Source organism: Ceratina calcarata, unplaced genomic scaffold (assembly GCF_001652005.2).
Source record: "Ceratina calcarata isolate Rehan_Ccalc_2016 unplaced genomic scaffold, ASM165200v1 scaffold579.2, whole genome shotgun sequence".
NCBI lineage: Eukaryota > Metazoa > Arthropoda > Insecta > Hymenoptera > Apidae > Ceratina > Ceratina calcarata.
The window spans coordinates 23,523-37,759 of record NW_017177008.1 but is presented as its reverse complement, the minus strand read 5'-3'; the positions used below and the strand labels follow the sequence as shown (position 1 = coordinate 37,759).

The 14,237-nt window shown below is 35.2% G+C and overlaps 2 protein-coding genes across 6 annotated transcripts in view; one reads left to right on the top strand and one right to left on the bottom strand.

Moving 5' to 3' along the window:
- Positions 1 to 459: 459 nt before the first annotated feature.
- Positions 460 to 3,424, top strand: 26-29-p (C1 family peptidase 26-29-p). Its single transcript, XM_018032478.2, has 7 exons — positions 460 to 753; positions 1,215 to 1,264; positions 1,347 to 2,348; positions 2,419 to 2,519; positions 2,589 to 2,720; positions 2,799 to 2,988; positions 3,069 to 3,424. Exons 2-7 carry the CDS (start codon positions 1,225 to 1,227, stop codon positions 3,251 to 3,253), a joined length of 1,650 nt encoding a protein of 549 aa, XP_017887967.1. The 5' UTR covers positions 460 to 753; positions 1,215 to 1,224; the 3' UTR covers positions 3,254 to 3,424.
- Positions 3,425 to 6,260: 2,836 nt separating this feature from the next.
- Positions 6,261 to 14,237, bottom strand: part of eya (eya transcriptional coactivator and phosphatase 2) — a 12,985-nt gene continuing 5,008 nt past the window's right edge. The window contains exons 1-9 of one of the 5 annotated variants that reach the window (XM_026817428.1): positions 11,935 to 12,787; positions 11,248 to 11,369; positions 10,243 to 10,408; positions 9,529 to 9,724; positions 9,315 to 9,450; positions 8,803 to 8,898; positions 7,874 to 8,139; positions 7,145 to 7,601; positions 6,261 to 6,590 (exon numbers count right to left, since the gene is read on the bottom strand). In XM_026817428.1, coding sequence (XP_026673229.1) covers positions 6,409 to 6,590; positions 7,145 to 7,601; positions 7,874 to 8,139; positions 8,803 to 8,898; positions 9,315 to 9,450; positions 9,529 to 9,724; positions 10,243 to 10,408; positions 11,248 to 11,359 — 1,611 coding nt within the window. In that variant the 5' untranslated portion in view covers positions 11,360 to 11,369; positions 11,935 to 12,787 and the 3' untranslated portion in view covers positions 6,261 to 6,408. Of the gene's footprint in view, positions 6,591 to 7,144; positions 7,602 to 7,873; positions 8,140 to 8,802; positions 8,899 to 9,314; positions 9,451 to 9,528; positions 9,725 to 10,242; positions 10,409 to 11,247; positions 11,370 to 11,934; positions 12,788 to 14,237 lie in introns of those variants that run through there. The other 4 variants (XM_018032479.2, XM_018032480.2, XM_018032481.2 and 1 more) reach the window with 4 other exon arrangements.

The following is a 14,237-nucleotide window of genomic DNA, read 5'->3' as shown; positions in this document are numbered from 1 at the left end:
AAATTATTAGTTTTTTTTATTATATTTATGTTCATATTATACTATGAATAATTATTATTCAACTGTAAATGGAAATGTACAACTTTGATCTGATCCTTTTCACCACTTTTGCTTGTTAATTACGTTTAAATACCCACGCGAAATTACATAACTCCTTAATTTAAAACACTTGAATAATCATAATAAAATAATATACATATTGGTTTTCCTTACTAACGATAATTTTAAAAGCAGTGTTCAAATACCTTTTCAGGCCACCATGTAATAATACAATACTCATCAAATGATTTGAGTTCATTAAACACCAAGATTAACAATGTTTTTTTATCAAATTGTAAGAAACGCGTATTTGAATGAAGCGCTATCGTCTTGATCGCATATTTATTAAACGATTAGTAAGTACGATACCGCGGACATATCCAGATTCGCGTACGCGCATACACAAACGAATCAGAAAACATTGCATCCTATCCTATCTACCTATCTTGTTTCAGCTGACGGTAACAAAATAAGTGAAAGTAAGCAAGTGCACTTGTAGGATAGGAGTCTTATCAGTTTAGGAGCGCGTATATAAGACGGACAGTTTTGCTACAGAGACGCGTTGTAGTTTTGTTGAATTGTGTTTATACACATCCGACTGTTCACGCGCAAAGGTGATGTGAAAAAGAGTGTTTAGTATTAAATAAGGTCGATTGATATTTCCGTTTCCAGCACGTGAAACGTATGAAACATCTATTGTGCGAGTGAATTACAGTAAGTAGAATATGACTAATTGAATTTCCTTCAAATTAGATTTATTTCTTTTGATTTTTAATCGCAGATGGTCAGCTATTTTTCCTTTATAGTTGTTCAATTTCTGTGACGCAAATGCTTAAACTGACATATTTTCTCAATATTAAACATTAGATAATTGATATTTATACATCCAGACTTGAATATACGCAAAAGTATAGTTTTCTTGATGCTACAATTTATAATAAAATAATTCGTCGTTTAACCGATTATCATGGTTTGCTGCTTTGACCGTTTCTCAATGTACTTTTTAATATAAGCACGATTTTATCGTTAAATAATGATATGTTTGTTAAAATTTTATTTTCTTTTGTTAGTATACTATTCTAATCAATTGTTTTAAATATATTTAACTTAGGTCATAATGTTATCATATGTGCCACTTACATGTATCTGATAATATCCTCATGTTTCTATTTCAGAAGTATAAAAATGTACATTCTCACGAAAACACTAGCACTAATAGTGTTAGGTAAGACAACGTTCATTAATATTTTATTACCTACTCGCTATTCCAAAAGAACATTGTGTTAGATAACTTTGTTTTTTGTTAGGTATCTCTTCTATGGAAGCTGCGAAAGCTCCAACATTTAGCAATACTTACACAGTAAAAGGAACTCTCTACATTCCATATGCTGAAATCAGAGAACCATTTTATGCCTGGTATGATGGTACAAGTGGGTCCAGTAGAATTGACTACTACGGAGGAATGGTAAAGACATACCAATTGTCTCATAAGGGACTGTATGGAAAAAGCTTGAAAATTGTCCCACTTACTACTGAATCTCGTCTCAATGAAGAAACGTGTTTTGAAGTAAATGGCACGCAGGATTTCAAGATCCAGTGTCAAGCTATTATTCCAGACACAACTGGAATGGAATGTATTGGCGAGGAACTGATCAATGGTTTGTTATGTGAGAAATGGAGACTGGTACAAGAGTTTGGAGACAAATTGAACAAATACACTCTCTGGATAAGATACAAGAAATCTCCTAAAATACCTTCCTTTAAAGAACCGATACCTGTGAGGTATGAAATGAAAGGATTCAACAGTCTCTTAGGCTCTCATTATGACCACTATTATCTGGATTATGATTGGTACTCCTCTGAGACGCCTAACTCTGAAGTTTTTGATATCACAACGAACATGACATGCGCCAGTTTTCCTGGACCTGGAGACAAGCACATATACACATTCAATCCCATGCGCGAGTTCGTTCATAATTACGACGGGCACATGCATGAGGCATTCGAAGAGTTTAAAAAGAACCACAAAAAGGAATACGCTGATGACAAGGACCAACTGATGCGTAAAGAAGTATTTAGACAAAATTTAAGATTCATCCATTCGGTTAACCGAGCGAACAAAGGATACCAATTGCAAGTCAACCATTTGGTAGACCGTACCGAGTTAGAACTGAAAGCTTTGCGTGGCAAGCAATACACCAAAGGTTACAATGGAGGACAGCCTTTCCCGTATAACGTTGCACACGAAATGACCAACGTACCAGATAGCATTGATTGGAGGCTTTATGGAGCTGTTACACCTGTTAAAGGTATCCACCTTTTTTAACCAATTCAAAGATTTAAACAACAGTTTGAACAAAGATTTATTTGCTATAACAGATCAATCTGTTTGCGGATCTTGCTGGAGTTTTGGTACCACCGGTACCATCGAAGGTGCTTACTACATGAAGTACGGTGAATTAGTTAGGCTGTCTCAACAGGTAAACGAAGTTTAAACGAAGTAAGATTAAAAATGAGCGATACTCCGTTACGATATTTCATATTTGCAGGCACTTATTGACTGTTCGTGGGGCTATGGAAACAATGGCTGCGATGGTGGCGAAGATTTCAGATCGTACCAGTGGATCATGAAACACGGAGGACTGCCGACTGAAGATGATTACGGTGGTTATCTTGGCCAAGTAAGTGAATTTTTCATTACTGTCTGTGTCACCGTCCAACAAGTTCGAGAAGATATAAACCTGGTCTGTTCTGTTTAGGACGGTTACTGTCATGTAGATAATACCACGTTGATAGTCAAAATTACCGGATTTGTTAACGTCACACCGGGTGACCCTGAAGCTATGAAGATCGCTATTGCGAAGCATGGCCCTATATCCATTTCGATTGACGCATCCCATAAAACATTCTCGTTCTACTCTCATGGTGTATACTATGAACCATCCTGTGGTAAATATATATAAAAGATTTTTAATAGCTAACAATGAACACCTGTTTTATGCGTAAAATACGATGTATCTCGTTCGCAGGTAACACACCTGAGGAGATGGATCACGCAGTTCTGGCTGTCGGTTATGGTAAAATAGATGGAAAGGACTACTGGTTGGTTAAAAATTCATGGTCCACTTATTGGGGTAACGACGGCTATATCCTCATGGCTCAAAAAGATAACAACTGTGGTGTGTTAACAGCGCCAACATACGTTACTATGTAAAATAGAGATATAATGTTATATTCATACTTTTATTACAATGTAACAGTTGGAAAATGAGGCTCCTGAAAATAATTTTTGTAAAAAATACTCTCGTTATAAGTGTTTTTTAGCTGTTCACAGGAATACGTTGTAAACGAAAAATAAATAAATAATTTCTTAATATTACTTATATATTGCATAGTTAAATTAATGAAACTTGTTTTGTGATCGTACCAGAATGATCGTCGTATAGATAATACCACATAACATACATAGATAGACTGCCTATTTGAAACCCTCGATAATTATAAGCGTTCTAAGAACTTTTTATTATTTCTTTTTATAGTACCAAACACTCGTAGATCAAAATATCAAAAATATAGATAACCCTTTTTGTGGAAACTTTATACCATTTGAAAATAATTACGCAATTACTGACGGTATGTACATTACTTCGCAAAGCGATGTCATATACAAATCATAAACCAATTGTAAACCAACATAAACAGCTGCGAACGTAAACGATATATCGTTATCTTAACACAAAAAGTAGGCGTTGTTACATTTCAAGAGATTTATAACATCAATAGCTATTATGTATGTATAGATACTGCTTACTGTATTGAAAAGAACGACAACCGCAACCATGATAGTTACTTACAAAAATACATGTAATTACGATAGGCACAGTTTTTAATGCAGTCCCTTGATTCGCTATAAAATAGATGTCATAAAATCCACTATACGTTCGATATAAGTAGCAAAAAAAATTTTGCATAAGTCAAAATGAAAGTATTAGGTGTGTGCAAGCAACAGATCCTCGAGTCGAGTGAGATACCGAGAGTTTGACCAATTTATTCGTCTGCCCATAATGACGTATCTCGCGTATCTACGCGTGTCTCGTATATCAACTCGGGACACGAAATTCAATTCGAGAGCTGTCAATAAGCTCGCAGCATGATTTTCCAAACTTCAATCGGCACTGAATTCAATTTTGAGTCACAAGTCGAATTCAAGTACCCGAACAAATGTGTTGGATAAACTTTAGTGATTCCGCCTGAGCCCGACAAAAATTCCCGAGCCAAACTCGACCTGAATTTTCGGCACTGCAGACCCCTAGGAAATATTAAAAATGAGATAGATATTCATTTTCGATCATATATCACTCTTTATGCAATAATAATACTACAGTATTTTCGATATTCATTGATCTATTCTAATACGCAGGTCCGCATTTATCACATCTTATTTAAAATAAAAAAGGGTCAACTCTTGTGAAGTGCAAAATGATTCATTGAATTAAAAAATTAAACATCCTTTTTAATGTGCCTTTAAAAATTTTTAATTTAATACTTCTAATGATCAATCCAAAAGTATAGATTTACATTTAAAAATTTTCTTTATGTATTCGACGCGTTACACATTCAATTGTTTTACAATTTGTGCAATTCTTGTGCTACTCATATGTAAAACGATCTTTCAATTCAGAAATAGGATTTTATTTTTAATTTTACGACTGCTATATAGATAACTTTTATACAGCATTACCGCAAATGGTGATTTTTAAAGAAAATAATAATCAAACTGGCATTCAAATTATAAATAGATCTCGTTAGAAACTGAATTTCAAAAAGATATAATCTGATAAAAATTATAATTTGCACGAAATATCTTTTACATCTTATAATAATTATTATCTGGTATTTCGGCAACTACTCTTTTAATCTTTTACGATATATGCACTAAAAAAAGACATAAATCGATTTTATAGTTATTCAACGACATTAACTTTGGTTATCATTTATTAATCATATACCTCACCCTTTTTATTAATTAAAATTTCAAGTGTACAACCTAATCTCGTACATTTCGAAAACATGTTAGTAGGAGCGACGAAGGCTCTCATAAAATTGAAAATTATAGTGATACTTATATTGACCTATGTCTATGCGTCTACTTTTGGCTAGCTAAAAGGATAATGACGAACTGGTTTGAAATTTTAAAGAAGCTTTTAAGTCATGTAATGATATGAACGATTTGAACAGAAAAATACGTGGGTACCTAAATATTTTTATTAGTAGATATGCGCTATATGTACGAATAAAATAAATGTTAAGAATGCGATATTTCAGTCGAATATCTTTTGTAATAATGTAGTGTAATTATATCATAAATGAAAAAAGAAACGTGACCACGTTTCTCATGAACTGTTGTATTAAAAAGTGTCCGTATGTCCATGCTTTATTATATTTACTGGGATCGTACTATAATTAAATAATTGGATTAAACCGTATCACAATATTCATATAACACTCTCATCGAGGCAAGACTCTTAGCGAGGAGAATGCTACTTACCTCGCTCTGAATTGCCCCGGTTTTAGCTCGAGTCGCGAAATTATTACGTTTTTATGACTGGACGTGAATATTTTCGAATTTGCGAGACGTTCTCGTCATCCAAAAATCCGAGCGATGCAAATACATTCTCGCGCTCAGCTGTCCTCACTTTAAGTCGACGAGAATCTACTGGTAGCATAAGGAATGCAAAACGCTTAAGTACAGAAGAGATACTCATCGCTTTCAATAAAATAATCTTTACACATGGTCGAAAGAGAGTGCGTACAGGAATTAATTAAAAATACTCGTATCAATATAATTATTCGATTTTCATCCTTTTTTTGTTACTTTCTTTTACTTTCGTCGAATATAGGTATATCACTTGTGGACCCTGCTCCGATCGGTTGCGTTTTACGATCGACGACTTGTCATAATCTACAATATTTTACAGGATCTTCAGTCATCCTCGATGAACAGTGAGGAATGTAAAAATGATTTAATATGATCTTATAAATTGGAGTTATTTTTTTAAATCATAATAAATTTCATGAGCAAATTGTTTTGAACAATTATTTCTTTTTTATCTGAGATGACTGAAAATCCTTTACGGAATCATGTTTCGCGATCTGCCAGGAACAATCGATCCCCGATTTTATTGTAGACGATAAATATTAGGAATGTTTAAACGATTCACTCGACAGAATTGTCTTTCTTTTCACTTTCGTTATCGATACAGTAAAGAATATAGAAATATCTCATAAGTCTTCGTACAACTAAATAAAAACATACTTCCTCAAACTATTCGGTTTTTTAATCCCATGTTATTCGTAAGCGCGTACCGTTTAAAGATATCCCATTTCTAAGGCGCTGTACAACAATTGCGTGTCCAAGTGACTGTTTATCCTCCAGAAGGGGAAATCGTGGGCACGCGCCGCTGTCTCCTCGTCGGAATCATCGCCGATCACTACGTACGTACACCTCCGACCGAATCGCGCGACCACCCTTCCAAAACAACTTTCCTTTCCTGAAAATTAATATAATGATACATTTACTGCGTATTATTTATTTATTTATTTATTTATTTATTTACACCGATTTTCCCGTTACTGGACAAACCCAGAATCGAGAAGGCTCGTGGACAGTGTCCGTTTAGCCTATTCCGCTCGTTACAATACAGTCAATTAGAGATTAATGTTAAATAGAAAAATACAAAAAGTTTGTACTAAATTGGTGGTATGGGGTACTTCTACAGTAGGCAATAATTTCGAGATATCTAACATTAATGTAGTTCTCTAAAGCTGCGTCTATTTTATAATAACAAAACGTGTTAAGAACCTCCACTTTGTGAGTTAGTTAAATAAGGTGTTGTAACGAGTCTCCGTCTCTTTCACTCTCTCTCTCTCTCTCATAGAGATGTGTTACATAACAAAATTTGAAACAAATACGTTATATAATAATGTTTTGTTACACGATGTAGACGCAACTCTAGAAGAGTGAGTTATATTGTAAGAATAATCGCAAGTATTAGTATCTAATTCCTACAATCGCTATGACATGTACCTATATGAATTGACTTACCGATTTTCGAGGCCGAATAAATATTTTCAATCGGAAACATTCCACCGATGCCGAAGAGCAGTACTTTCGATAGGGTTGGCACCAGCTGCGTGGTAGTGACCAGAATGTTAATGCAGTTGCTCCTTTTGTTTATCAGACTTAAACACTTGACAGCGGATGTCAACCAGTTGTCGGTCAACGCCTCAATTTCCGAACGGAGTTGCAGCCATTGTTCTTGTTTCGCAGCGCCCAATAGGCCGCCAACATTGTTTCGGTAATTATTGTAGATCTCCTTGATCTTTCGATAACGGAAGGCTAACTTTCGCATCCAATCGACGCCGCCCCTAACGCCGGAGGCTAAGCATATACCGTTGTTTGCGGATGCACATTGGAAACCGTCATTGGCAAAATTGTAAGAGGATAAGTCCTGCCCGTTATCGTCCGATGACACATCGTCGATGTGCACTTGATCACAATCCTATAGTTCAGAAATGGAAATAATTTTCTACTTGAGAGTCAATAGCTTACGGATTTTATACACTTATGTGGAATGTGGAAAAATATGCAAAACGTCAGAAGTTTTACATATAATATTATTTTAGAAAGACAAAAAAATCTTAATTTAAGTTTAATTATTATAAACTGGCATTATAAATTTTTTTTGAAGTCGCAATATTTTATACTGAGATATAGAAATAAACAATGATATAGAGGTAAACAGTTATCTATAAACAATAAGTTTTTCTTTACCTCAATATCATTGAAAAAGAAATGAGTATCCGCCAAGTTGAATATCATTTCCTCCATCCTGTATGCGACTTGGGCGAGAAGGGCGGTATCCTTACGGTGCTTCGTCGCGAATATTCCGTTGAGCAACGAATGGAACACGATTATGGTTTCGTCTAAGTCCCAGATGAATATCCGGTCGGGGCCGGCTTCTGTCGTATCCGCAGACCCTATACTGTTTCCACTTCCGCTCTGACGCCTTCCGCGTCTGCAGGGTTTCGCCGTCGCTCCTGCAACACATCCAACCCGTCACACTCCTATCCTCAAAATTCAGCGCAGACATTTATATATTAAAGGAAGAAGCAAAAAATGCATGAAACTATTTTTTGAATTCATTAAACATGCTATACTGTTTAATATATTTAATCTCAATAAATGAACATTTCTAATTGAAAAATTTGTTTTTTATAAGCTAGGATGTAAGAAATAAAAGAACATAAACTGATAATGTAACAAATCAAAATTACTTACGCCTTTTTGCGTTTTAATAAAGAAAAAAATGATGTCACGCGATCGCCCACGTGAACAGCGAACGAGTAACCATAATCAGATTTAAGAAAGAATATTTTCTCACGTATTCATTTTCTTTATAAATTATTATATACATATTTCTACCACGCCATTTTTTTTAATATTAATTTTCAACAATAAATATTTTCTTTATTACCTATGTTGTAGAAAGGAATCAAAGATCGAGGGTGAATATTTCCAATCATATTGTGTATCTTGTATCAGTAATTTTACAAGAAATTTGATTTTGAGAAAACGCTAAGCATGTTATATGTACAATTTAACACTTTGACGCTAACTATTTTCTATGCCAGTACGCACCCGACAGCGCGATGGCTCGTACACCATCAAGCAAAAAATGTAGATATAAAAATCACACGTACGAATCGTGTTACCTTCGATGTTTGCGGTTTCTCGTGCGGTAAGATCGCTGGCATCGTGAGTTGTTGCGTCCAACGTAAGCGCAGACTTTGTCGAATCTTTTTAAAAAAAAAGGATAGGTATCGTTACTATACGCAAATCATAATCGCGAAACAAATCGTAGCAAAAACGCAGGAGAATCTTATTCTTCAAACAAATGAAAATGGTATAATTCAATGACATTACACGAAGTAAAGCAGATAAATTCAGAAAGATTTTTACAATTCTAGATTCAAATAAGAAAATCTTATAATGCTCTTCTTAGTTCTAAATGATACGATTAAAAGGTAATAACCGATTCCTTCATGAGTCATTCTATAAAATTAAATACATGATGCAATACAAACAAATGATTCAACAATTTTCATGCAACGCAGCTCATAATCAGTCATGTCATACGACTACAATGAGGAAGTAGAATTCGTTTCACGATTGTTCGAAAACGAAAAAGCATGACTCGGTGGACTAACATTACCAGCGAAATTTAGATTTCCAATGTTAAACGAGGCGGGTGTAGCATGGTAGCCGTGCATGGGGTAATATCCGGAATACTGTAACGGTACCCTGTCATTTCCGTACAAGCTGCTACTGTAGGCGCTGTAGTCTAATTTCTGAAAAAAATAAAAGAGGGAAAACCGGGTGATGAACGCAGAAACGCACGGATGCCGTTCAGGCCGTCGAATACTAACGTTTTTCAATACCTGAGACGACGGCGATATATTTTGCGCTACGTTTGGAAAATTCGTGGTTCCGCTGTTGTACGTGGCATAGGATGAATATTGTGTCATTGAGCTGGGCGTTGTGTACGGGGTCAGATAAGAGCTCTGCAGTCCCGAGGAGTTCTTCCCGGCTGTGGTCGCCCCGTAGGGAGGCGAATTGTACAAACTAGCAACGTGAAACTCACGTTTTAATAAATGTTTACATCATTTTCACCTAAGCGTGTAACCGATTTGATTGTGAATTACATTGTTAAATAAATGTTTCGTGTGATATAGTCCCAATTTCTGTTCACGTTAGAAGTTCTGCTCACTGCTTTAAGATCACATGTAGAGTTATATGGATAGGAAGCCAGTAATTAGAAATTATGACGTGAACAGAAATTGGGACGTTTACCGTAGAAAGAAAATAGAAGATCATTTACATCAAAATTTGATTTTACCATAAATATTGGAACACCCTGTATAACATGTTTCTGAAACGCAGTTTTACCATATTGAATGGTATTTAATATTACATGACAACGTAAAATACTTTATTACATTTATGATTATAAAACAATTAATCATTATAACTTCTTATCTCTAATCTAGTCTAATGAGTCAATTATAAAAGTTTGTCAGAGGAGAATTGTGTACAATGAGACAAGGAATTAATAGCGGCGTCCGAACATAAAAAATACATGCCTGTTATAATATTGATTGGCTCCGTACAATGAACCGTAGTCCGCCTTCTCCATGGAATCCGGATATTCCTGCTCCTTTTCCTCGGCATTCTCATCGATGTACAATTCTCCGCTGGGTACGCTGTCGTTTTCCGGGCAGTCTTGCACCTCGTTCTTGACTTCCGTTTCTGTGAGTATTAAAAAAGTTTTACCTTACACTTTCAGTCACAATTCGTTGCAGTGGTTTACAATTTAATATAAGATGACTATTAAAAATCTTGTCGCATTAAATCATAATGCCAATGTTAAAAGTATGTAATTTGTTTTATTAATTGTAATTGTTTGATATGATATACCTTATTTTACTTTCATTCCTATGAACGCATTTCAACCGTTTAAATTTCGTCAAATGATAAGCAAACACTTTTCCTAAGTTGTAATAAATACATTTTCTAATATATCACGTTTATAATTATCTCGCAGCTAATCAAAATATTTGCGCAGCTGAAATATTTCCACGACCATAATGTGATGTAAACCGATACTTGGGAGAGAAGTTATATTTCGCCTTCTTACTTCGAAGCGCAGCTAAGAATTAATTTCCGATAAACAATTAGTCGGTGGTTGATTGTAAGCGTTCCTGCCAATAAGTACGTAGCGAGTTTTCTCTACAGGAAGGAAACAAGAATCCGGCGACGTATCAAGCGTACAGTTAGCTTCTCATTTTAATTCTATTATCTGACTACTGCGGGGCGAAAGGGAACGCAGCTACGTAGGAAATGCAGACGGAAACCCTTTTAAAGCACCGAATTGTTTTATTCGAGCTTCGGTTTCGGTTATCATTGCTAGTGGCGAGTTACCTTACAAACGCAAGTTCCGTAACGCTCTTTTTCTTTTTAAATTCTGTTTTCCGTGATCACGTTAATTAAATTAAACAAAGAAAATGAGAATCAACGAAAGGGGAAATAAAACAGACGTAACGCTTTTAGTATGGTTCTTTTAATGGCTTCAGAAGATAATTATTTACCATTGTTCGCAGAGCGAGGATGTTGCAACGAGGCTTCTGACGACGAAGACACGTTGCCAGGATTGTCTAAAACGCCTGCTGGTTTTGTCGGATCATTGTCTTCGGTTAACATATCACACTGCCTGAAAAGAAAATGGAAAATAATGATCAAGCAACCGATGGAAGTAACTGTACTTGCTCGTCAGTAGCGAGTAACACGAAATATATTTAATGTAATTTCTTAATATATTCGATATGAAACGGAAGAATTCATATTTGAAATATAAGTAAACTTTTTTCAGTACAAGATATTTCTTTGCAGTGTCACATAACAGTTTCTTATTCTCATTATTCTTTAAATATCATTTGTAATGTTATATCACAGCACGGCGAGGATATAAGGATACGTTTCCTGTTGCCAATAATCACAGCCGATCCCTGTTTTCTTCTTACGAGACTCAGCAAGTGTTCAATTTTAAAATGTATATTTCCCTACTTTTGCTCGTCTGTGAATATAATGAAGACGAAAAGAAATCTACATTTTGAACGAAATGATAAAAAAATTGCATGAATAGTCATGTGACTTTTCTAACAATTGTCAGTAAATCGACGTTTCAGCAGAAACAGTGGAAAACGTGGATCTAAAAAACATCGACTTTTCGTCCTTGTGTTAAAAGATTTTTGGGTCTTCGAGGAGCCGAAACTTACAATTAGTTCTGGTCTTTCATTTCGAGCCCAGTGGCATTTTTTGTGTAAAACATGTGTCCTGTGTTCTATTGTATCGTGTAGCTGTATACTCAAACGTAACAGCTTGGTCTTTGATGTTTCTTCTTTTCAACGCTACCGTTCTCCATAACATAAAAGAAAGAAAAACAGAAGTGATATTCAGACGGTCTCCTTCAGCTGTATGCTTGATTGAGACAATTTCTTTCCGCAAGTTACTATTTAATACTATTGCGGTACAAAAAACTTTCGGCAAATCTCTTCGGCAAAAATAAAAGATTATCTATGAAGCGGCAATGCAGATCTGGACATCACGCAACAATGTAGTCAGTGCGAAAGTGCCATTATAAATATACGAGAAGGTCTTTTTTCGCGTTATACACTACAAGTAAGTACTTATGTATATATTGTACAACGGCAAAGTATACATATAGACCGCGGACGTAAGGGCGGAGCACCGATAGATATAGCGACTTAGCAACATAAAGAATACATAATGTAAAACGTCGTGAAAGGAGGTTTCATTGGTCGCTCTCGGAGGTTCCTGGTGTACGCCTACCTATCTGGTCACTCCACCTCTTCGACACGCAATTGGCAGACAATAATGAAGCTGCCTGAGAACCCTTTGCCCGTCAACCGGAACACGATGGAATTGAGGAACTTTGTAACCACCAATTCGTCGGATACAGATTACACTAATTTTTATTGAGACTTAAAAGAATCAACCGATTTTTCTCGAGGTCGTATGAACCGTAAGATCTTTGTCAAAAATTCAAGGTCGTATGAAACTTTCAATGAAAAAAAAATGACGACGCATTGAAATTTTAATAGTTATTAGATATTCCATTAACACAAAATTTTAGGAATTTTGCTAGACTATTAAAAAAGTTATTACATCTTGAATTCTTATCTTAAATGGCATAATTTTATTACTCCAAATACTGGACATAGATTTTTATCACATGTCTTAAGGCTCTAACAGAGATTTTATACGATCTCAAATCTGTGAAGGGTTTTCATAACATAAGAAACTGAAGAGATATTTAAGTGGCCTCCTTTAACTGAGACGTCTTGTACATTTAATACGTAATTTTAACTCGTCGCAATTTTATTTTTAGGTCACACGACGCCGTAGATTCAAGTCATAAGAGAAATGAGTTCCAATCTAAATAATTGAGAACATGCTCAGACTCGACTACATTTTAATCGTAATTGAATTGTCAATTAGGTTTCACATCAGCGTAGACTGCATTAATCTTTCAATATCGCTCTTCTAGAATAGTAAAATCGCATAAAAGAACATTAAACTTTTGTAATTTTATTTTGTTATTAACTTTTATTTCTGCGTCAATATTTAATATAACAAGGGATAAATTGAACTGGAAATAAGAAGTGGACACTGAATTAGTAATTCCACAAACAAAGTAAGGAAACAGACCCTAAATGTGTTCTTATGATTAATTACGAGCTCTTGAATGTGAACCGCAAAAGGTTTCTCTCACAGGCAGCTGTTCTTCGTCAAATGTTTGCATTTTAATAAATCATTGTCATAGAGGCATCATTTCGAAAAAAAAGGAACACGCAATCTTCTATCTACGTATGTACATTTATGTGTATATCGGCAATGTATGAAAATCAGGCATCGTATACAATGCTTAGGCAATATGTAGACTATAGAATGTCCGGCAATTTGTGGCGAAGATCAGATATCCGATTTATTTTAATATTACATATACTTTCTTAAGTACAATCTGCTTAAAACAGGTACAAGCACCTCGGGCAGTTTGTGTCTTTTAAGAGCAAAGTACGATTAACCTACGGCTATTGTTACCGGGAGTGTATTAGTACATCGTACTTACAATGCATAATCTGCTTAAAACAGGTACAAGCACCTCGGGCAGTTTGTGTCTTTTAAGAGCAAAGTACGATTAACCTACGGCTATTGTTACCGGGAGTGTATTAGTACATCGTACTTACAATGCATTGTACATGTAATGCATCGTACGTCTAACTAGTGATGGCTAGAACTGCTACTTTCGAATCACTCGTGATCCGATCACGTTCCCAGTCACGGTGATTTTCATGATTGCTTCTGATTCTTCCAGCGCGCCTCACATGGGCCGCGCACATTTAAAGCAGTAAATGATAAGAACAATAATTTTGTCTTTCAACATAAATAGTTCTTATATTCTTAATAGCTCTAAATAGATCTTTTCTAAATTACATCGGATGTTTTAAAATTCAGATTACTTTAGCGATATGAATATTACGATTATAGCAAATTCATT

What these genes read in the sequence shown, in the direction of transcription:
- 26-29-p (XM_018032478.2), top strand. Translation starts at nt 1,225, where the DNA reads ATGTACATTCTCACGAAAACACTAGCACTAATAGTGTTAG. An exon ending in ACTAGCACTAATAGTGTTAG is followed by an intron (nt 1,265 to 1,346) that starts GTAAGACAACGT and finishes GTTTTTTGTTAG; the next exon opens with GTATCTCTTCTATGGAAGCT. An exon ending in ATACTATGAACCATCCTGTG is followed by an intron (nt 2,989 to 3,068) that starts GTAAATATATAT and finishes TCTCGTTCGCAG; the next exon opens with GTAACACACCTGAGGAGATG.